Source organism: Manacus candei, unplaced genomic scaffold, assembly GCF_025592945.1.
Source record: "Manacus candei isolate 608988 ecotype Guabito, Panama unplaced genomic scaffold, ASM2559294v1 h1tg000082l, whole genome shotgun sequence".
Taxonomy (NCBI): domain Eukaryota; kingdom Metazoa; phylum Chordata; class Aves; order Passeriformes; family Pipridae; genus Manacus; species Manacus candei.
In genome coordinates this window covers 693,648-717,736 of record NW_026138130.1, presented here as the reverse complement: position 1 = coordinate 717,736, position 24,089 = coordinate 693,648, and the positions used below count along the sequence as shown (strand labels likewise).

The following is a 24,089-nucleotide window of genomic DNA, read 5'->3' as shown; positions in this document are numbered from 1 at the left end:
CTCCGCTTCCCTCCGCTCCCCTGGAGCCGCTCCCGGGACCCCCGAGCCCTCAGCCCTGAGGAGCCGAGCGCGAGGGCGCGAGCTGCGGGACGGCCCCGCGCGAGGGCGGACGGACAGACGGGCCCGCCCGCCAATAAGAAGCGGGCAGGCCGGGCGGAAGGACCAATGGGAAGGGCCGGGGGCGGGACGTCCGGCGCGCGGGGCGGGGGTGGCGGTGCCGTGGCGGGTCCGGGCGGGCCCGCGGGGGGAGCGGAGCTGCTGCGGGAGCGGAGCCTCAGCCCGGCCCGGCCGCCGCCATGCCCGGCATCGACAAACTGCCCATCGAGGAGACGCTGGAGGACAGCCCGCAGGTGAGACGGTCGCGGCGGGGGCCGGATCGGGCCCGGCTCCTGCGCCCCGGGCCCAGCGCTGCTCCCCCGGCGCTGCCGGCCCCCGGCGAGCCCCGGACGGACGGACGGACGGACGGGCGCGGGGACGCTCCCGGTGGCGCGGCAGGAGCGCTCCCGCACGGCCGGTGCCTCCCCGTGCTCCCGCCCCGCGCAGGGGCTGCGACCGCGGTCTGTGCTCGTCCTGCCCGTCCCGGCCGTGCCGCGCCGGTGTCCGGGGGCCGGGGGGCGATGGGCCGGTGATGGGCCGGGCACTGCGTGTGCTTCAGCATCGCGGGCAGGGCACAGCCCCCGCCGGGCCCCGGACATCCCCGGGCCCCCGCCCCCGCGCTCGGCAGTGATTTTGGACACCTCGTGATGACAAAATCCCGTCTTCGCTTCTCAAGGCGATTTGTGTTATCTTTATCTTTCGCTAAAACCCCGTTAAGGTTTAATAGATCCGTGCGAAAAGGAGGTGTTGGGTCGCGGCGGTGGTTTGTGCTGACAGTAGGGGGGAAGCACATGGAGCCCAAAGGCCTTTAATTGCCCCGATCCTTCCGTGCCATTGCTGTGCCTGACCTTTGTCAGAGATGCCCCGTAGTGCGGTGGCATTGCTCTCTAAAGCAGGAAAGGCTTTATTCCATTGCACGGGTTTCTCTCGCTGGCAGCAACAACAGCAGGTACTTGTAGTGCTCTTCTTAGATGTGGGGGAAAAAAAGTTTACAGTGTGTTTTCCTTTATTGCAGCCTTTTAAATTAAGATCCTTGTTCTGATGCACAGTTTAAGTAGTGAGCAAGATGTCCTGTATTGTAACAGCATCTGTGCTGGTAGCTTTGATTCCTTGGCCACAGGAAGAAAAACTTTCACTTGCTTAACAGGGAATTTTAACTCTCTAAAATGACAGTCACTTTAACAATTCTAAACCAAGGGGAGGAATGACTTAGAGAAGGCACTAGAAGGCCATGCAGAAAGGGAATCGTTGCTTTCTGAACAGCAGTGCCCCAAATAGCTCAGAGACTACATGTGAGATGAGATCTGGCCTGTCATGGGGCCTCTGGCTAAACGTGGTGTCATCTCATGAAGAGGAAAAAATTTTGAAAGTGTTACAACAATAGTGATTAAAAAAAAATAATTATCTCTTGATAATCTTAGTATAAGGAAGTCAGAACTATTCATATTTATAGGAAATGCCTAATGTAAGATAAACTTAGGATCATCTGAGGACGTTTGGGAAGCATGTGCAAAAAAGGTTTCTTATTGGAACATAATTGTAAATTCTAGAGTCTTTTGAAGTTATTTGTGACACAGACTAGCAAAGTCTAATTCAACCCAATGAGTTTGTTGTGCTTAAACAATTGGATTTGCCAATATAATTTTCTGTTTTAGGTGAATTCTGGCAACCATGTCTTAGAAGAACATAGCAAGGATTCTGTAGCTTTCTGTTACATTAGTCCATTTCTGTTACATTACTTAATTTCTCTTACTTTGAAATCAGTGCAATGGAAATGACAACAAATGTTGCTTGAAGAAAGCAGAACTCTCCTTTTGAGGAGTTGCCATGACTGATGCATTCCTACTGTGATAATGAAAAAGCTCATCAGCCCAGGTCACTGTTTAGTGCTGAACTATGGCCCGGAGCTTAGACAGATTCCAGACACCAACTGTAGGTATATAAACATCAAACTTATTCTGTGTCTGAGGGAAGGAAGGCAGGCCTTTTCTAAAATTTCAAACCCCTTTCACTTCCTGTTGTCACAGGATAAAAATCTAACCACTGTGTTGTCAGGCCTAAGCCAAATGCCAAGTTTACATAGTCTTTTGCTATGCAAAGCAGAGCAATTTAAGTTGGAACTCAGGACATATATTACACACTCAGTGTATATTTAGGGAGAGTTTCTGCTCAGACTGATTTGCATTCCCAAAGCATTGCACAACAAAAAAGCCAAGAGATTGGATAGCACAGGCTCTTGCAGTATCACCTGTGAGTAGTACATTGCCTGGCATAGAAGCCTTCACAGTTCACTGACTTCTAACCAAGTGGTTTCTTTGTGCAGCTTCTTGCTGGTGCTTTTCTGTTTCCCTGCTCATATACAGAGGTTGAAAGTATCCTAAAGAACATGCAAAATGAGGCAAAGTTTTACTAAAAACATGAGTGAACAATTCCTCTAATTTTCTGCTAAGCAATAGTCTGCCATAATTTGTTTACAGTTTCAGGTTAATTTCTTTCTATCAGTATCATACAATGCCAGTTTTTTAACATAAAAAACATAGAAAAGCATTTTTCTTCAGTGTTTGGTTTTAAAGAGTAAGTTAATCCCGAAACCTTACATGATATTCCCTTAAACTACAAGTTCAGGTTTATTTGTGGTCAGGCTTAAAGGTCATGAGTATATAATTCAGTGGTTACAGTACCATGTAATTTTTTCTTTTGCATTCTTTCGTGTCTGTCTCCTTTAATTGGAGAGTCATGGCTGTTAGGATGACACATATTGCCACACCTGGCAAAGATTTGAGTTATTCTCCACCTCTTTCCTCCTCTATCTCCCTTTCCACTTGTTTTATAAGCTAGAACCAACATTAAAGTCTGCCAGTCTTTTATTCTTTTCCCAGGCCCTATTAGTTCCTTCCCCTCCTCTTTGAAGAAACCACAGTTATTCAGCCTAGGAAAGACTAAGAGAATTTCCAATTTCAAGTGTTTAACAATCATAATTTGGGAAAACCCCCAATTACGTACTTACGAATCTTTCAATCTTCTGTCTGGGCATTAATTTTAATGTAAACCTAAAACCAAAGCACAGTCTTTTTGCTAAAACATTACTAAAGTGTTTCTGTTGTGGCTCTTGCAAGCAATACTCCTATTTCTACATCCAAGCATCCCAACCAATGTTTTAGAATAGGAAAAGCCAGTGGAGCCTGTGCAGAGTTATAGGAACATCTTTTGCTCTCCCCCCTCTGGGCTTTCTGTCTTGGTGGAAGGAAGCCATTCAATATCCTTGTAGTGAGGAGTAACTTTGCTTCCAAGTGCAAAAAGGATGCAAGGACACCGAGTCAGCATCTCATTTAAGCTGAAAGGGCAAATTATACCTGAGTGACCTTGATTGCCTGCTCATCCCAAGTCAGTCATTCCAGCACTGGGAGAGCAGGGGTGTCACTTGGCTTGCACAAGGACTGTGACACACTCTCTGGTAGCTTCTTCTGGCCAAAGGGCAAGGTTTGGACTGACCTGAGTGGAAAAACTGAATAGGTGGGCTCACAGATAGAGATCAGTGTTTTGAAGTCTAATAGGTGGACAGTGAGGTTGATTTTTGAGGTGGATGCTGTTAAGCACCTTCCTCAGTGATGTGGGCAGTGCAGTAGAACACAGAGTCATCAGGCTTGTGCGTGACACCAGCTAAGGCACAGACAGACTGACAAGCTGAGATAAGGACAAAAGGACAGATCTTTTCACTCCCTTTCAGTGGTGAAAACACTTGTCTTGAGGACAACCAGATGTAGGTTGTACTGTTTGGTTTGGTGTGGTGTTTAGTTCCTCAACCTTTTGATCACAGAATTGGTGGTTATTGCACAGGTGAATTACAGGTCCAAGCACAGCCAGCAACTGTCTTTGTGCAGGTTGGACAATATGGGAAAACCACAGCCTTTATTTGGATCTCACTGCAGAAGGAACCTGTATTCCTGGCATGCTGTTTAATACCACTCATCTTTACCCTTTTCCTTAGGGATGTACCATAGTGGTTCCAGTAGTTGCCCACAGTTTCAACTTTTTAACACAGTTGTTCATCTCCCTTGGTCCTTTCCTTTCTGAAAATGTATTAACCTGGGGAGAGGCCGACAGTAGGAGTGAGGCTGAGCTTGGATAAGATTCTTTGGCATGCAACAGGTATCATTCCTGCAAACAGTGTTGGAGGGTTTATAAACTTTTCATTAATGAAACCTGAAGCAATGCTACTTAACTCTGAAATTCCATTACATTTAAATGCTACTTTTCTAACTTGCTGTGTTGGTATTTTGGCTGTTTGATTGTTACAGACCCGCTCTTTGCTGGGAGTATTTGAAGAAGATGCTGCTGCAATATCCAATTACATCAATCAGTTATTTCAAGCCATGCACAGAATATATGATGCACAGGTAGAGTTCATGAAATTCTTGAATGCATTATAAAGCTTTTGAACCACATTTCAAGTCTCTTTCTTTTTTTGAAATTACTATAAGCAATATGGTTTTTTTAACTTCCCCATTCTTTAAATGTAGAAGCGAAACAAAGTAAGGATTAATGATTGTTTTTCTGTAAGGGTGTGGTAAAGACTAAATTCTTGTGCTTTCTTTTGCAATAGAATTTCTTATGACAAAAAGGTTTTCTGGTCAAGTAGTTCTGTTGTATTTCCCAAGTGTTTCTAAAATGTTATACACACTAAATGATCTTGGTGTATGTAATAGTATGTACTAAGTGGGAGATTTTTTTGCCCACATTATGTTCATGTTTCATTCATTGTCTATAAATAACTGCACTTTTATGCCAGACAGAATCTATTTTGTGTGGTTTTCTGAACAATTGAGTTTATGGCTGTATTTTTAATTTGTATATACTTGAATTGCTTGACTTTTGTACTGATTTTACTTTTTTGCCTTTTCTTCATCAGAATGAATTAAGTGCAGCAACTCATCTGACTTCAAAGCTTCTGAAGGAATATGAGAAACAGGTACTTTGTAAATCATTGTTGTCTTTATGTGGTCAGGACTGTGTATTTCTGTAGTCTTTTATCTCCCAGAGCACAATGTAGAATGTGTTTAGATTTGGTCCATACAAAATGAATTGCTGTGGTTGGTGGTTCAAACCTTTGCCAAAAGAATCTACCATCTCTATATTAGTTCTTCCAACTAAACTGGAATTAATTCCTTTTACATGAAGAATATTAATAAGTTCTGAAATATTTTACTCTTGAATCAGTGTTTTGGGGGTTGCTTAGGGTGGTTTTGCTCTGATTTTACTTTATAAACCTGTTTACTGTTAGGTGCTTTAATTTTACTAGTCACAAAGAGAAGAGATTGCATAGCAATTTCCAGTTAACAACCGTAATTTACTCTGGGAGAATAATTCCATCTCTGAAAGCAAAGACTATGGAATCCATTACTTTTTTCCTTGGGAGTCTGTACTTTTGAAGGGTTCCCTATTTGTGGCTTTGCTGATGGACCCCCTTTTCTGAGATGCTCATTAAAACCAAGAAATTTACTTCTTTTTGGAGGCTGCTGCTCCCTATCCTCCTTCTGCACCTAATGAGGTGAACAACTTCAGTGTATTTTAACTGTATAATGCTTTAAGATAATGGAATACCTAATATATTCATACACATGATTAATGGTTTTGTGAATGGCAGGAAACACTGCCAACAACATAACTTTTTTTACCTTTTCTCAGCGTTTCCCACTGGGGGGAGATGATGAAGTCATGACTTCCACTCTGCAGCAATTTGCAAAAGTGATTGATGAGGCAAGTGTTTCCATCTGTTTTGCTGATGTTGTCATGTATAGACTTTAATTTGCTTCATTATTCCAGCCTTTTTTAAGACAGTAGGTACAGAAATGGCATTCATTTGTCAACAAGGTAACAATTGTATATTGCAGCATCTATTTAAAGTTATGTAACCTGAAGATAAAGAATTAATTCAGCAAAAAGAGGATACATTGTTGGGAAAGAATGGAGTTCAACTTACTGTAAATACAGCCAAAAATATTGCACAGTGGCAGCTGGTGACTGTTTTCATGAGGGTATTTGTATTGCCTGATTTTGGTACCTGACTGATTTTAGGTACAGACAGCAGGAGCCTCCTGCTGTCTGTATTAAAGGCTGACTTAGGGCAGACAACTGAGCACCATTAAGAGCTGAATCAGGATGTTTGCTGTGATCCAGCTCCTCACTTTTAACCCTACTTAAACAGCATTTTGGGAGGAGGAACATATTTTGTTCTACCTCTGTAAACTGTAAAAGACAGGCTGTGAGGTGGCTGGAGAGAAACTGGAGAAGTAAACTGAATGTGTGAGGCCATCTTTAGACATAATCCAGTAACTTGAAATAAGGTTTGAAAAGTTTGGATAAAAACTAAACTCTAAAGTTTAGTCTTCTGTAGATAACTAGTGGTGAGATCTGGAACCTAAAAAAAGTTAGCTGCAAAAAAGGAATGTGCAAAATGATGTTTAAGTTATGTAGTTTAAGTACATGTCATTTTTGAGTGACATTGATGGCAACCTACCATGATTGATTGGATTTGGTCTGAGCATTGTTTTCCTAAGATTTCATTCTTTTTCTTGTCTTTTTCAGCTCAGCTCTTGCCATGCAGTACTTTCAACTCAGCTTGCAGATGCAATGATGTTTCCTATTACCCAGTTTAAAGAAAGGGATCTAAAAGGTAGAGCACTTGACCAAATATTGCTTTTTATCTACAGCAGCAACAATAAAATGTAGCATTTAATCTCCATAGCTCTTGTTTCACTAAATAGAATACGCCACTTATTTTTTCAGCTCTCAAAGTATGCATCTCCCCATTTAAAAAAAAAGTAAGTTATTTCTATTCATGAGAGTATTACAGTTGAAGAACTTAACACTATTATTATTTCAATAAAAGTATTACTTACATTATGGGAGCACTTATCTTCTGTCCAAGATGACCATTTTGCAGCTACTGAAAAACATTAGGAAAGAATAATTTTCAGATAATTTGCATTTTCAGGAAATACTTGTGTATATTTTAATACCATGACATCAGTGTAATTGCTGGACTAAACTCAAAGGGCAAAGTGCCAAGGTTGTAGTACTTACTATATTAAGAATTAGTGACATGGTTCTTCAACCCTGCTGGTAATACAGGTGACTTCTTGTGTGCAGGCATAAGGTGCTTCCAGCTGCTGATTTTTGTGACAGTTATGTCTTATTCTGCCTGGTTTAAAATAATGTATGTGTGTGATTATGATAGATTTGACTCAAGATGATGAAGTGAATAGATTGTATGGCAAAGGGACTTTAAATACAAATAATAAGAGTTAAAACCAGAATAACTTCAATATCCCTGTTGTGAACATTCTAGAGAGGGTATACCTGACATATGAATGTCTTAAGTCTAAATCAAAATAAAAATTTCAAGACTTCCATAAGTCTTCTAACTATTTATGAATCTTGGAAAATACTTCTTTGGCAGTAGTTTGCTGCAAAATTATAGATTAAGCAGATTATGCTTTTTGAGCAAGGGATCATGAATATCCCAAGGCTAATATTGCTTCTCAGAACCTGGAAAAATCCCCTGTTAGTCCTCACTGAGCAGGATCCCTGAGGCAATAATCACAGAATAGATTTTCCCACTGGAAGTTTTCTGCCACCAGCTGGTGTAGTGTGTAATGACACCATACTTCCTTCTGGACTTCAAAGGCATTTCCTGTACAGCTTTCCCATGCTTTTTTTTGTATTTGCTTTCCCATAAAGTTGAACACAGCTTTCTGCCTGTTTATGTTGCAATATGACACAAACCACAGTCAGGATCAGAACAGGTGTAAGATACTGTGCTGTTTTCAGTTCCCTGACACGGGGAGACTAAATAATCAGGTAGAACATGGTTCATTTTAGGGAGGAGGAATCACAATGTGTTCTGGGGTTGGATACTTCCCATATCCTGTGCTTCACTTCCCCAGCTCAAACCAGAACTTAGACTGGTGACTCATTTGTGTTGATAACATCTTTCACAGACTTTTGAAAAGAAGCTCCTCTTTACATTATTACAGTATTTTTTTTGAGCCAGCCAGCCACAGAAATGACACCCAGGCCCCAAGTAGGAGCAGACTTTCCTGGTCCCATAGAGCCTGTGCTGGTAACTCAGTGTGGTACAAAGTGCTAACTACAACTGCTCAGTACTTAAACATTACATGAGAAACCTTAATATATGACTGTTATGTTAATAACAACTCATTTAAATTGTGGTATGTTGTTTTGTAGAGATATTAACTCTGAAAGAAGTTTTCCAAATTGCAAGCAATGGTAAGTGTAAAATACTTAATCTTATAGATATTACTAGACAACAGTATTGTACATTGCTTATTCAGAAAACTAGTGGAGTTAAGCCTGTAGGCTTAAGGTGACTAATTAAGGTGTAATTTGTTTCAGTGATACTTAGGCACTCAACTGTCCTTAGTTCACTTGTAAATCCCTGCTTCGTGCACTGAAGCATTAAGGCAAATTGACAGTGTTTTTTACAATACTTAAACTGTATATATGATTATTAAATTACTAAAAATAGTAAAGTGCTAGCTCACTTTAACTAAAGTCAGGACTGGATAAATAAACAAACTTTACCTCCTGTAGTGGTTTGGAAGAACAGTTCCTGAAGGTATTAATATGACAGAAGTTTGCAATCATCTGTCTGTCTTACACAGTGATATAAAAAGATTTCTGCTCTGTTTCATAAGTCATTAGTTTATCAAAATGATCATAAATTCTCTCCTGATTGCAGACCACGATGCTGCCATTACCAGATACAGTCGGTTGTCAAAAAGAAGGGAAAATGAAAAGGTTTGTAAAAGAAAATACTTAATATAAAGATTTTTAGAGGAGATAAGAAATAATTTTAATCTTATATGTATTTGTGATGCAAGACAGTGTATGGCAGATTCCACCTGACATTTGATAGTTTATGTTTTAGCAGCCTAGACAGAAAAGCAGGTTTCCCCAACACATACCTGTCTTGTAAAACTGATAATGCTTTAGGGTTAAAATTGTGATGCCATATTCAATTTGTTTTTGAAAAGAAATAACCATACTTTTCATGGAGAAAAGAATGCTGTATTTGTTTTTCATGTATCTCATCTATAAATTAGAGAAGCAGAATTGCAGAGTAAAATATGCAGTTGCTGGTGATAGAGGGTAGAACATGACTGTTGTTTTTCCATGCTGTCTGTAAAGCTGTTCAGAAGGCATGTGATCAATGCCAAGTCTCAAACATTACTTTTTTCCCCTCCCCTGTCTGTGGCTCTTCAGGTCAAGGCTGAAGTTACAGAAGATGTATATACTTCCAGGAAAAAACAGCATCAGACTATGATGCATTATTTCTGTGCATTAAATACTCTCCAGTACAAAAAGAAAATTTCTCTGCTGGAACCCTTGCTAGGATACATGCAAGCTCAGGTAATTTCAGATTCTGAAACCTGTAAGTCTCAAAGAAGATGTAAAAGTACTTCATGAAGGTTGATGTACTGAAATCCATTGCAAGATTTTGTACTGCCCTGCAAGGAAGAAAATGGAGAAAAAGACCTACCCCATCCACTTCCTTGTAGCTGCCACAGCTGCTGCCAGGAACAGTGTCTTCAGCCAGCACTGATCATGAATCCCATCATGATATGCCCTCACTCCCATCAGAGAATCTTTTAGGAAAGTTTGGGTGACAAATATAAAGGTTAATTCTACCCCAAACCCCAGATGGCTGAGTTTGATACACTGCCTAAATTTCATTGCTGTGTACTTGATTCTCCTAATGGGAAGAGCTGATTAGAGCTTTCATGCAGGAGAGTCCCCATGGAAGTGAACCTCCTCAGTTAAACTCATTCCCATGGCAGCTATTTTAAAATGACTTAATCATCAAAAGTCACCTCACTACCGTTTTCAATCAAGGGTGTGGAAGAACTGGAATGCTAAAAAGCATTCTGGCTTGTTTTTGCTTTATATAAATAAGTTCATTATTGGTTTATTTGGGGACAGGTGCAACAGAAAATACAATCATGATAAAGTTCTTTGGAGAGACTTAATTTGTATTTTCAGAAGTGTGTCATCAAATGTGGGGTTTTTTAGAAGCCAAACTTCCCAACATCTGGCACTGCCACAGTGACCTGAGCAGAAATTAACTTCTCACCCTGTCTGAAACCTTTCCAAAGGCAAGGACTGTTGCTTCTTTTTCAGACTTTGCAGCTTGTATTTAAGAACCAAGCTCTGCATGTTTTGTGCAACAAAGTAGGTGGTGCAACCTATTGTTCAGGTGCAGCTTTTTGCTGGATCTGAGAATGGGAAGGGCTTCCTGTTCTGAGATTTCTTATAGCTAAACTCAATTTAGCTTTGTTGGGAATGAGAGATGAAAATACATTTCTCTGAGAAACTTTAAGCTCCTATGACTTCATCAATTGTTAATGTAGTTTTATTAATTACTAAATTCTCCTTTTTTTTTTTTTAAAGATAAGCTTTTTTAAAATGGGTTCAGAAAATCTTACTGAGCAACTGGAAGAATTTTTGACCAATATTGGCACAAGTGTACAAAAGTAAGTTGTTTTTGTTGAATTTTGAACTGTCATCAAGACAATTATTTTTTGTTTCTACTTATTAATAAATTATCCTTGTTAATAACACATTATTTATCTTAGTGTTCGCAGGGAAATGGACTGTGAAGTAGAAAACATGCAACAAACCATTGAGGACTTGGAAGTGGCAAGTGATCCACTGTATTTGCCTGATCCTGATCCTACAAAATTTCCTGTTCATAGAAATCTGACACGGAAAGCTGGCTATCTCAATGCAAGGAAGTAAGACTAACTTGTCAATTAAAAATTCCAGAATATTTAATTTTGGGAAAGGAAAGCTAAAAAAGCTGAAGAATTTTTTTGTTGATGTTAGCTATGCTGATTTTACATAGTTAGTTAATTAAGTCCCATAGGAGCTATTCTGTTTCTTTCTTTGGACTTCACCTAATTAGTATTAAATTCATTGTTACACTGACATAGTGTCATTTGGATACAAAGCATACTTATCCCCATTTTAGCCTAATCTTGCCTGAATTTTCACATCAAAACACAAAAAGTTTATGAGAATATAATTTCCCTGCATTGTAATGGGAAAGTAACAAGATTCCATCTCTCAGCTCTAAGCAAAATGTTGGAAATCTTGTTGAATGGTACAAAATACTTGGAAAATGGAGGTATCTTACATGACTAAGCTGGTTCTTAACACAAAGTTCTTCAAAACTTAGTCTTAGCAATGTAAGTGCAGAGTTCAGAGGTCCTGTTGGTAATGCATAGAATTTGAATATGCTTATTGTGTAAAGCAGTGCTGTGAAAGCTGATCATCAAAACTGAAGTACTTATGCCTTTTTATTCTAAATTGTTTCACATAATTTAAGAAAGCAATTATTATTATTTTGTGTGTTCTTTGCCCAGCAATAGGTTTAGCATGAAAAAACCAACAGTTGGAGAGAGCTTAATTTAGCTGTAACACTGACCTAAAACATGAAATGGGGAATGGTTTATTCCAAGTGACTTCCAACTCAGCTGAGCTCCTAATCCTCTAACTGGACCTCTTTTTATCTTTTAGTAAGACAGGGCTGGTATCTTCTAGTTGGGAGAGACAGTTTTACTTCACCCAAGGTGGGAATCTGATGAGCCAGGCCAGAGGGGACGTGGCTGGGGGACTTGTCATGGACATAGACAACTGCTCTGTGATGGCTGTGGACTGTGAGGACAGACGGTACTGCTTCCAGATAACATCTTTTGATGGCAAAAAGTGAGTGGGCTGACACTGCTGTTACCTGTGAGTAATGCTGGACTCACCAGTTAAGAAAAGAAAGATGGTCTGCCTCTGGCCAGATTATAGCTTGATATATTTTGTGGATATTTAGAAGCAAAATCTGAGATGTTTTAACTTCATGAAGTCTGGATTTTTGTTTGTAAGTTCTATAATGTAGCTGAGTAGTATTTCAGAATAAGATTATGATAATCAATTTACAATCATATATTATTGCATTTTGGTTTTTTTTCTGTTTTCAATTAAATGAAAGCATAGGTCCCTCCCTTCCCCAGTTAGATGCTGACTGCACTCTGCACATACACAGAATCTTCAGCCTTTTGTAACTTGTTCAGTGTACAAAGATGAAATTGTAGTTTCCTTGCTGAATGTACTTATGAGGCATTTTAAATAGAGAGAATTATCTTTTCCATTCTCCTCTTTCAGGTCTTCAATCTTACAGGCAGAAAGTAAAAAGGATTATGAAGAGGTAAGCTCATAGGAGGTTCACATGGAGCCCAGTGAGTTTCTGGTGTGCAGAAGGAATGCATTTGTAAATCACAGTTGAACACTGCATATATTCCAGTTAGTGTTCTCCTTCAGGGAAAAACTGAAAAGCCAGAAACAGGAGCCAGTGGTTTTCCAGAGCAGAGGGAGAAAACAGATTGTAGCTTGCAGATGCAAGAAATGGGCAAGTTCCTCAAAAGTCAGATTGAATCCTTGTAATGTCTTGAGGAAACAATGTCATCTGCAGAACAGAATAATGAAGTACAGAGAATCCTGATTTATTTTTTTTTTAATTACTTAGACTTGTGAGTTAGGCTTTCTTTAGTTTTGATCTTTAAGGTGACTGAAATAATTTTTTCAGGTAAGAAAATGCAGATGGTAGTTAATTTAATGGCAAGCTGGATGTGCAGAATATTTGGCTCCCTGAGATTACAAAGAAAGTAGAAAAAGTGCTGAAACTAGCCAACTCAGGGATTTAATCAAGTTTGTTGAAAAAACATGACAAATTCATTTATTTTCTTTTTTCTCCCTCTTTTTCAGTGGATATGCACCATAAACAACATATCTAAACAGATATATCTAAGTGAAAACCCTGAGGTAACTATTAAAACTTACAGTTATCAGTAATATGTTAAGAAGTAATTATGTAAAATTAATAGCATAGAATTAAGCCAAGTACTTCTTACATGTGTAATGTGAAGCTTTTCATGGTATTAATGCATGGAGTCCATTGTCTCCTTCATCTAAATGCTTATATGGAAAGCATTAAAAATACATGACCTTTATATTTGGTGTAGCCTTTTGACATCTTCAAGATCCTGTATTTGTATATGACACTCTTTTAAAAAATAGTATCACAAATGTTCAAATGGATACATTTAATTTCTACTAGAGGGAAGTGACAATTTTATGAATATGAATCTTATAAGCATAACAATTTTGTAGAAAAAACCCCTGATCTTCCAGGCTGAAATGGAGTGTGTCACTCCAGGTTTTGATTTCAAAACTAAATATAACTTTTTAGATAATACAAGTACCTGGCTGTCTAAGTTCACTGTAGAGATGGGAAGCAAACCAGTTGGAGTGCAGAGCTCATTTCTGATGAAGGTAGAGCACATTTCTGTTGAAGGTAGAGCTGAGGTTCTGTTTAGTCCTGGCATAAAGGGGTTCAGTCCCCTCATATCAGTGAAGGGATGTGTGTGTTCACACCTTCTCCTCACTTCCCAATGTCTTCATAGCCATTCTCATTTTCTGAGTCACACACTCCCCAAAATATTGCTTCACTGTTGTCTCCTGCACTTTCTCTCTCCAAAAATCCTTTCCTCAAGGACTTTCTCTATTGGCTCTACCCCAGGAAGTGAAGGCATCAGCATTAAATATTGATCAGAATTAGTGATTTCAATGAAAGATTAAAGTGGAATTCAACTGTAAATGGTCCATCATTTGCTGAAATAACTGTTACATAGTTCCTAATTGATAGTTTTTAATCTTCATGGGGTTTAGTTTGCAGTTGAGGGCTGCATTTCTCAAATGAGATTTTTCTTTTTTTCCCTGGCTACATTTGCTTATTTTTCCAGGCTTATTGGCACTTTTCTCTCATTTTCTCTATTTTCCCTCTATTTTTGCTATTGCTTTTATTAACAGTGACAGTATTGTAAAGCAAAAGCATTCACTTAAATTGAGGAAGTTAACATCAGGATATGTGTTACAAGAAAAGCTAGAAGAAAATACTGCAGCTGTCTAGTGAAAATTTAGGAATGCAAGATTCTTGCAAAGGGTTGAGTTTATAACTTCTGTCAACAGCATATAAATAAAACTAAAATCTGAAAGCTTATTTTGAGACAAATGTTTTCAGTTATTTTTTCCTGTCTCTGCCCTGCAGGAAATGGCTGCTCGTGTCAATCAGTCAGCCCTGGAGGCTGTCACTCCATCTCCCTCCTTTCAGCAGAGGCACGAGAGCATGAGGCCAGCTGTGTAAGTTCATGAACTAGGGGTCACTGGAAGAGCACATCTATAAAGAGAAGCCTGGATAAAGTTCCAGGGGGGAAAAGATAGCCAAACAAACCCACAGAAGTTTCTGTGTTCAGAACTAAATCTTTGATAGGCTCGAAGAGGATTTCCCGCACTCACCTTCCTAACATTGTTCAGCATCCATTGTTCCAAGCAGTCCTGATGCCACTGGCTGACAGCTTTGGTGGTTGCATCATATGTCTGGTTTGTTGTGTGATTTCAGAATGAGAGCTTTTGACTCCTGGAAGCAGACCTCAGATTGTATTGATTATATATTAATGTTAAAACAATCTGATGCAATTATTAATGCAAGTAGTAACTTTAACTTACTTAAATTTGATAGGAACATAGACTCTGTTTTTGTTTACTCTACCCTGATCTTCAGGTTTTTAATTTTTGTTTTGTTTTACATCTAAGTTCTAGAATATTGCATTGATCTCCTCTGTGGGTTAACTATCCCTCATTTTGATGGTTTTGTTGTAGACAATCTCGTCCTCCTGCAGCTCGTACCAGCAGCACAGGGTCACTGGGATCTGACTCAGCAGCTTTATCAGCACTTTCCTTGGATTCACTTGTTGCCCCTGACACTCCTATACAATTTGACATAATATCTCCAGTTAGTGAAGATCTGCCTGGCCAAGCAAAGTCTTCAGGGCAATCGAGCAGGTAGGAAATGGAGAGAGAAGGAAAAAATTCCTGAAGTTAATGTTACTAATTCAAAACGAGAAAACCATGTTTAAACTGTAGCTCCCAAACACACATTGCCTTCTCCCTGACTCAAGTCACAAAATGTGCAGTGGCCAGTGAAGCAAAACAATTCATTTAATTGTTAAATGGAATTGTTAAAAAAGGCTTAATTACATGCACTAGAGTCAGGGTGTAGTTTTCTGGTTTGCAGCAGCTTTTCTCGCTTTAACAGCCAATGCTTTTATTTATTGATTTATTTTAATCTTTCAGTTTTACAAGGTATTTTCCTTTCCTATTGCTTGCTCACCCAGCAGCTTGGGTTATTTCCTCTTGGAAACTCAAGAGAAATTTGGTAGCCCTGCCTCCAGGTGATGATGGCATTCGATGACACTCTTCTTAACCTGAAAGGTGAGTGAAAATGATCTAGGCTTCTGGAGTGATTTCATAGACAGACAAGTTAAAATTACCTGAGAGTTCATCCCAAAACATAAATGCAGTTTCTCCACTTGTAATTATTTCTGAGTGGGAGATTCATTACAAACCTAAGACCTGTAAATCTGCACTACATTTCTGGAACTATATCTACAAAATTCAGATATTAAGAAAATGTATTTGCAGATCCAGCTGCTCTTAACAACAACAAAAAAAAAGCCAAAGAGCTGAAATGAGATTCTAGTCACTATAATGTGTTATATTCCCTGCCCTCTAGAAAAATACTTGAAACTTGAATGACATGAGTTAAAATTATATGTTCATGTCATAAGTTACAATTCTTTCTAGAAAACCATGTTTTTCATAGCAGAAATGATAGAGTTGTACTCAGCATTTTCAATTAATCACCACTTTCAATGAAACACTGCAGTGTTTGTACAGATAGGCAACATGCTACTTTAGAAATATTAATTATTAAAAAAATAAAAATACTTTCCTTCATTTCTAATACTGATGACAAGTATTCACATTTTATTTTTGCCTTTTGAGAGATCCTATGAGATTTTGCTTTTACTATTGCAGTTTAATCTTAAATGACAAGAAAAGTCTGAGTGGTAGAAGATCCTTATAGAAAGATTTTGCCTTTAGTGTATTTACCCAAGTCAATTTAATGGGAAGGTTCTTGATTGAATCCATGTTATCTAAACATTGTAGCAACACCAGGTTGACTTCAGAGTTCTATTTAGAACAGTTTTTTTCTCTTAGTTCTGGAATTTATGGTTAGAACACTATTGAGAGGTCACACCTTCATTACTCCCAGATAAAACCTAATTTGAAGTTTATTGAACCCTTGCCAATAGCTTTTGAGCTATCAGTTAGGCAAAGAATAAGGATGATATCCTCTTTACAATAAATAAAATGTCCCCATTTCCTGTGCTCTTTTCAGCATTACTTTAGTGCTTTTGAAAAATGAAACTTGGAAGCCTAGAGTATTTTCACTTTTCTTTGTAACCAATGGCAATTCTGTCTTTGAGAGCCAGAAACAGCCACATTTCTCTTGACCCTCTAGGAGTAAAACCCCAGTGATGTTTTCAGAAAGCTGCATTTGAAACAAACCCAGTGACTTCTCTTCAGTAAGAAATTCAACACCTTGAGACAGTGATGAGAAGTGGGTGCTCCTACAGAGTTCTGAAAGGACCAGCTTTTGGTTGTGCTTCCTGAAGCTGTTCTGTGAAATTTCATCCCCTAAAACTACACCTTTCCAAATATTAACAAGGTTTTGATTTGGGCTTAATTCAAATATAAAAAAAAATACCATGTGAGCAAAACTTTCTATGGCAGCAATAGGACAACAATATCTGATATTTGTCCCATAATGTGGGCCCTCAAATACAGCCCTTTATGGCTCACTCCTGATTAAATTGCCTGTTCTGGTGATTCACCATACTCCAGATTCATGTTCCTCCAGATTACAAGTTTCTGAAATCATTACATGTTGGTATTTGACACAGCATGAGACTACTGCATTATCCATGAGTGGTTCCTGTAATCTGACTCCTGGTTTAATGTTTTCATTTTTTAATAGACGCACAAATCCTTTTGGTGAATCTGGAGGCTCAAAATCTGAAACAGAAGGTAAAACAACAGTTTTATTTCAATGCAAAATAAAAATAGAATTTGAAATTAATTTTCTGTTTTCATCTCTAGTTTCTCTCTTCTAATTTAACACCAATTTTAGAATGCTTAGTTACATTGCAATGTATTTGACCAGTCGAGTGAAATCGTTATACTGTCTGAAAATCTGTTGTAAAAATAATTCATTGCATCTTTTGTATTCATTAAACCAAATGAGAAGATGTGTGGTGTGCTGTTTGGTAACTGTACCTCTAATTGCTGAGTATGAGCACTCCTCTTTTTAGGAGAAGTTTGGAGTTTCCCTGACTGCAGTCCAGCTTGGGTTTTTAAGGGAAAACCCAAAATGGAGTTTGTTTTTTTCAATACTTTTCTTTTTCCTTAGATTCAATTCTTCATCAGTTATTTATTGTAAGATTTCTTGGCTCCATGGAAGTGAAGTCTGATGAAAGCCCAGATGTTGTTTATGAAACAATGCGTCAAATCCTTGCAGCTCGTGCCATCCACAACGTTTTCAGGATGACAGAATCACATTTGTTAGTCACCTGTGACTGTTTAAAGTAAGTTTTGCTTCCTGACTTCTACTCATGTTTATTTACAGAATGATCTTCTTTCACTTTGGTAAAATTTACTTTCTGGTTTGTCTTTAAAACCAAATTTTTAGGTTAATTGATCCACAGACACAAGTTACAAGACTACGAGTAAGTAACTTTACATTTTAAGATTAATACCCAGCAATGTAATTCTTCTGTTTTAAAAATATTATTACATGATAGCAAAAATCACTGATAGCATGAGATTTCCAGCCAAATTTCCACTGAAATTAGGAGACTAATGCAGACATGTAAAAATAGAGAGAAAAACACCTGCTAATCAGATTTAAGGAGAGTGATTTCAGTAGGTTAATTTGGCTTTTGAAACCCCTTCCCCCTGTGATCTGAGAGGGTAAAATAGTAAAGAGAGAACATAAAGGTTGGAGTCACATTAGTTCTGAAGTCCAAAAGGGTTTGTCTGGTGTTTTGTTTTGTTTTGTTTTGTTTGGGGTTTTTGGTTGTAATGCATAACTACATTGAGGGTGTTGAATGGTTTCTGGTTTGCTCTCTGTTTTTTCTAATGCATTATAAAAATGCACTTGAAAGGAATAAGTGGAATTCTTGTCAGGGTATCAAATAAGGCCAGTTTAATTCTTCAGTAATAGCAGTCTTTATTTTTCATATTTCAAAACTGTTCCCCCTTGCCCTCTTTATGCACAATTTATGATCTGTCATTTAATTTCCTTGCATTTTTGAAAACATTCCATTTTTTTGGAGACTCTGAATTACTTTAATTTCCATGAAAGGAAATTTTAAGGACATGAAAATGTCTTGATGTTTCAAGTAGGACTTTTTTCTTTCTTTACCTTTGTGACTTTAAGTTCAAAAGTGCCCCAAAGCTGTAATCTTTAACAGGTGAGATACATCAACTGAGGGCACATCCCCTGTGCTAAATGCAAACATCTAAGGTTAGGAAAAACTCATCCTATCAGTTTATAACAGCTGGAGTAGGGGCTTTCAGAATTCTAAAATTTATCCTTTGGTAAGTCTTAAGAAGATACATTTGAAGTCCACTCTCTTTTAGGAATAAGAATGCAAAATAGTTTTCATGTAACAAAGTAACGAGGGGATGTGGTTTGTTTGGTTTGGGGTTTTTCTTTCCTTTTTTTTTTTTTTCCTTTTTTTTTTTTGTTTTGCTTAATTCAGCATAGTTCAGGAGAGCTGAGCTATTGGCAGGTTTGGGGGAAGCAGTGCCTTTACCTGGCACTAAATATTGGAAGCTTAGTCCCAAATGTAACTAGTATGAATGATTAAAAGGAATGTACCACATTTAGGGAGATGACTGACTTGCACTGCAAATGTGGTCCCCATTTCTTACATGGAGTATGTTTTTAGAAGTTTGCCTGTCTTTTGAGTAATTTAATCCTTTGCTGTCTCATCTCCTGTTTGTGTTCCGTAGTTACATGTTTGGTCAGGTTGTAACTTCTTGTGCTGTGATTGTGCATTTATGATATTGAAGATAATTAATGTGAAACCTCATCTGGAAAATATTTGGACCCAGTTTTAATCTCTCCACATTTGATCCTCTTGGCAGTTCCCTTTGCCCAGTGTAGTTCTCTATGCTACACACCAGGAGAATAAACGCCTGTTTGGATTTGTGCTTAGAACCTCAGGAGGGAGAGCTGAGACCCGCCAGACTTCCATCTGCTATATATTTGAATCAAATAATGAAGGGGAAAAGGTATTGCTGATGGATATAACTTGTATCAGTTTTGAATCTGACATGGATTCCAAGATGTTAGATCCATTCAAGCTGTCTAAGGGATTGTTTGTTAATTTACTGAAAAACAGTTAAACCTCTCAGTTTAACTACCTGGAAGTGCTTTAATGTGTTGTTATATCTATTTGGGGATACTGGCTTAATTGTAGAGGCATTTTGATTAGCCTTTTTTTATTATTTCCTATGTGTTTTGTGTTTAGATTTGTGACTCTGTTGGACTGGCCAAACAGATAGCTTTTCATGCAGAACTGGTAAGAATCTTTTCCTCTTCTGTATACTTGTGAATGGAAGGAAGAGGGCATATTTAATAAGTGTAATAGAACACATTCTGCAAGATACTTACAGATGCACTAATACTGTTGTGTAGTGCAAGGGATTTGTTTCCCAGGATTTAAACTCAAATAAAAAGACTAACCAATGTCTACTGTGGGACAATATTCAGTATAGGATTTAGCTTGCTACCTTTAACAGCCATACCAGTCCTTTAAAAGAAGAATAATCGAAACAGTGATGTCACAGTCTTGAGCAAGCTCATAGCAATCAGTACTGTATCAAATGTCTCAGGTTGTTACTTACTTTATTTACATTTTTGCCCTTCAGGATCGAAAAGCAACAGAAAAGCAGAAAGAAATTGAGAGAGTCAAAGAGAAACAACAAAAAGAACTGAATAAACAAAAGCAAATTGAAAAGGTAAGTTTCATCATTATTTCTTAACATTAGGGTTTTTTCCATTTCCTTTCTTTTGCAGTTTTGTACTCCATGCTCCACTATCATACTCTTCAGTACAGGTTCATAGAGCATTATGAAGTTAATTATCATAAGTGTTTCCTGTGCAGATTTTGTATATTTTTGTATAGTAGTTTTTAAAAAGAGCTCCTTGAGGATATGCATGACAAAACATCTTTATGAGAATACTTAAGAGCAGTGCTTGAAGGAACACCTATCACAGACACAAAATAGTTTCATTTGCTGACGAGGGTTCAGTCACACAGTGAGGAAATGGGTTCAAGAATCACAGAATCACTAAGGTTGGAAAAGATCTTTAAGATCACCAAGGTCAATCATTAACCCAGCACTGCCAAGCCACCACTAACCCATGTCCCTCAGTGCCACATCTACATGGCTTTTAAACTCCTCCAGGGATGGTGATTCCAGCATGGCCCTGGACAGCCCATTCCAGTGCTTGACAGTGCTTTTGGTGAAGAAATTTTCTCTAATATCCAATTTAAACCTCCCCTGGTGCAACTTAAGGCTATTTCCTCTTATTGTATTGCTTGTTACTTGGGAGAAGAGACTGCTCTCCACCTGGCTACACCCTCCTTTCAGGCAGTTGTAGAGAGTGAGAAGGTCCCACCCGAGCCTCCTTTTCTCCAGGCTGAGTAACCCCAATTCCCCCAGGTGTTTCTCACCAGACTTGTGCTGCAGCCCCTTCCCAGCTCCATTGCCTTTCTCAGTGTAGCTGAGGATGGTTGTTCTGGCCTGCTGTGCCCTGTGGGCTGTAGGTGCAGCTGTGTTAACCTGGGAGCTGTTCTAATAGTGCAGCTACTGAAAGGTGAATGTTTTGGTTTCCTATTCATTCTTTTCATTCCTTCTGTACAAAGCTGTCCACTGATAGTATTGAGAGTTTAGAGATCATAATAATGATATCCTTCTGTCAATTCCAGATGGCTTTAAGGGTAATATTCTTGTTCTGATTTCCCAACCCCTCTCCTCACATTAGGACTTGGAGGAGCAGAGCCGGTTGATAGCTGCTTCCAGCAGATCCAACCAGAGCAGTGGAGAAGGACAGTTTGTAGTCCTGAGCAGTAGCCAGTCTGAAGACAGTGATTTAGGAGAAGATGGAAAGAAGAAGAGAGAATCCGAAGCCTAAGGCTGCCCACTTCATTAAAATTGGAATCATGGATATATCTGGTGAAAAGGCACAAGTTCTACAAGAAGTGAGATGTAGGTGGTGGGTCTGTTGTATTATAGAAAAGACTTCTCAATATATAGACCCTATTATGCCTTGATTTTTATTTCTCAGTTAAGTGATTTCCATTTTCCTGTCAGTATAATTTCTCTTCCGTATGCCAGATGAAGCATGGTGATGCTGCCATGTTTATTACAAATTTATGTTTTCTCAAGGCTTCTCTGCAGTATGGAAAAAAAATGTGGGTTTTTTCCCCACTTACTTCTCTGTGCAATTAACTGCTTTTGAAGCAAAACTTCAAACTCCCCTTGGGCTTCAGCAGTACATGAAACTCGTTCTATACACTGCACTATGGAGAACACCTTGCTGGAAACAGAAGTGAATATAAGACAGTGCTAAGCTTTACCCAATTTGTTGCACATAACTGTTCTTAGATTTAGAAAGAAAAATCCTTATTAACATCAGTGAGATGTGCAATAGTTCTAGACAGAAGGATCATTTTTGTTTCGTTTTGCACTGTATGATATTGCATTGGGGTCTCTTTGGAGTGAATATAATGCTGAAAGACTTCTTTCAACAGGAGAAAAAGATACTGTCAGACCTAGATAAGAGCTGATGAGATGCAGTTGAACTTTGCTGCATGAGGAAAAGCATTCCTCATCAAATTATAGAAGTAATGTATATAGCCTTGTAGCACAAGTGCCATGTTCTTGGTTTTTCCCCAGTACTTGGAATAAAGAGCTGTAAGCCTTTGAGTTCACTTTTATAAAACATGCTTAGAGTTGCAAGAACATTTGGAATTCCATCATTTGAAAAATCTTAGGCCTATGTAAATGCATTGATGCCAGTACATCTACTGCAAAGGAGTTAAGGCTCTGTAAGTCTTTCTATAAAAAGTGATTTTGCAAACAGAATTTGCCATTTCTGAAGTAAGAGACGATGCTAATCCTACATCCCAGAGTCAATCCTGGAAAGCATTTTTCAAAGCAGTGTCTGTTTACAGCTTGTAATCTGCACTCCATATTCCATACCCTGTGTAATATTTATTTTGTATAGTATTAGATGTGCATTCACCTTTTGATCCAGAAGAGAAAACTTGTTTGAAGAGAAATATTTATTTTTGCACTAATTACTATAAATATTAAAATCCAGTGGAACAGAAGATAGATAGCTCTCTAATAGTGGCATGAAGATAACAGGATATGTAGAGAGAGAAAAATATACTTATAGTCCAAGTTATAATATAACAGTTATGAATGGTTTACAGTTCATTGCAGGGCATTTCTGGTGTTCAGGAATGGAAGCAATTTTCAGAGTATCTCCCCAGCAGCTGGTGATGGCCCAGCCCCTCATAGCTGGAGCTGCTCAGTGCTGATGAGTCAGTGAGGAATCTCAGGTCACATCTGTAGGTGCACAGAGGGCTCTCCTTGCACACTGGAGTGCCCTGCACTGGCTAAAGCAGCTCCTCCTGCTCTTGCTGCTGGAGCTGTGACTGTGTGTGCAGGAGTTCACTGATCACTCCTGAGACAGGAGAGAAGGGCAGCAGTGCCTGTCCTGGCAGCAGGACGAGCAGACAAGCAGGAGTTGGAGCAGCTCCCAGCAGATGCTGGTGGCACCACAGCCCAGGGAGGGGCTGGAGCAGTCACCAGAGGGGTCACAGCACCCCTGGCTTGAGGGGGAAGCTGAGCAGCAAAGAGCCTCCAGGTTCCCTTCCCAAGTTAATTCCCAGGCCCTGTTCCAGTGCATTTTTCAGCCCCAGAGCAGCCAGACACTTGCAGAAATACCTGCTATGGCTGTTGCCCAGTGAGGCCAAATGGTATTGCCCTGTGACCAGATTTGGCTACCACACAGTCACATGGACCACACCAGTCTGAGGCTTCTTTTAAGAGAGTGGCATTTTTATTTCATATCTAGTATCCTTAAGAGACTATATTAATTCTTTCCCACAAAAATGTACAGAGGCTGCAAATCCAAATTTTTCCCATTTTGGGCCTAAATCAAGGCTTAGAGAGAGTGCAGTGCAGCCAGTTTGTCTCTCCAAATTATTCTGGTTCATGTTTCATTAGTTTGGGGTTTTTGTTTGTTTTTATTTACTGATATTTTTGTTTTCTATCAAATAATATCACAGGGCAGCTCAAGGTTGCTGCTATGACTTGTATCTTTCTCAAGTACATGCTGAAGATGAAGTAGTTTAGAAACAGCACAGGAAGACTATGAAATCAGTGATCTCCAGTGTCTAGAACCCAGTCCTCATCTAGTCAGGGAAGGATTGTGTTAAGCACTTGAGCTGCAGTAGCCCAGGCTCCAGAGGGAGGACAGGTAATAGATGAGCAGTCTCATGACAAAGCATTTCTGATGTGTAGCCTGTTCTGCATTAGCCTTATTGAAGAAATGTCCAAAAATGGAATTACTGTATTTTTTTCTTGAAACCTACTATTACAATTTTAGATCTAAATCTGCAAAGATGGGGAAGAAAGGCAAATAAAGTGGCAGGTGAATTCACCACCGTATGGGATTTTTCAGATTCAGCAATACATGATTGGAATTATTCCATTTGATTTTCAGGCTTTCCATTGCCTGAAATGTAGTTTCCCATTGCTGTTAAATGTAATTTTCTAAAACAGACAGCATAGGAGTGAGGTGCCTTGCACTTGTGTTGGATGATTTTCATCTTAACCACTTAAAGAAGGGGACATGATTGAAGAGAGTAAATAAA

General features: G+C 38.9%; 1 protein-coding gene across 1 annotated transcript; it reads left to right on the top strand.

Moving 5' to 3' along the window:
• The first annotated feature begins 225 nt into the window (after positions 1–225).
• On the top strand, positions 226–23,995 carry APPL1 (adaptor protein, phosphotyrosine interacting with PH domain and leucine zipper 1). The gene is made up of 22 exons (XM_051811549.1): positions 226–350; positions 4,395–4,493; positions 5,006–5,065; positions 5,782–5,853; positions 6,682–6,769; positions 8,344–8,385; positions 8,858–8,916; positions 9,382–9,528; positions 10,567–10,649; positions 10,752–10,910; positions 11,695–11,883; positions 12,331–12,373; positions 12,931–12,987; positions 14,273–14,364; positions 14,884–15,066; positions 17,105–17,154; positions 17,537–17,711; positions 17,816–17,852; positions 19,279–19,425; positions 19,665–19,715; positions 20,065–20,154; positions 21,185–23,995. The coding sequence occupies exons 1-22, from the start codon at positions 297–299 to the stop codon at positions 21,332–21,334; spliced, it is 2,127 nt and encodes a 708-aa protein (XP_051667509.1). The 5' UTR covers positions 226–296; the 3' UTR covers positions 21,335–23,995.
• The last annotated feature ends 94 nt before the right edge of the window (positions 23,996–24,089 follow it).

Excerpts from the sequence above, each read along its gene's own strand:
- APPL1 (XM_051811549.1), top strand. The coding sequence starts at position 297 with ATGCCCGGCATCGACAAACTGCCCATCGAGGAGACGCTGGAGGACAGC. Across the intron at positions 9,529-10,566 it reads TAGGATACATGCAAGCTCAG|ATAAGCTTTTTTAAAATGGG; the intron begins GTAATTTCAGAT and ends TTTTTTTTAAAG. Across the intron at positions 12,374-12,930 it reads GTAAAAAGGATTATGAAGAG|TGGATATGCACCATAAACAA; the intron begins GTAAGCTCATAG and ends CCTCTTTTTCAG.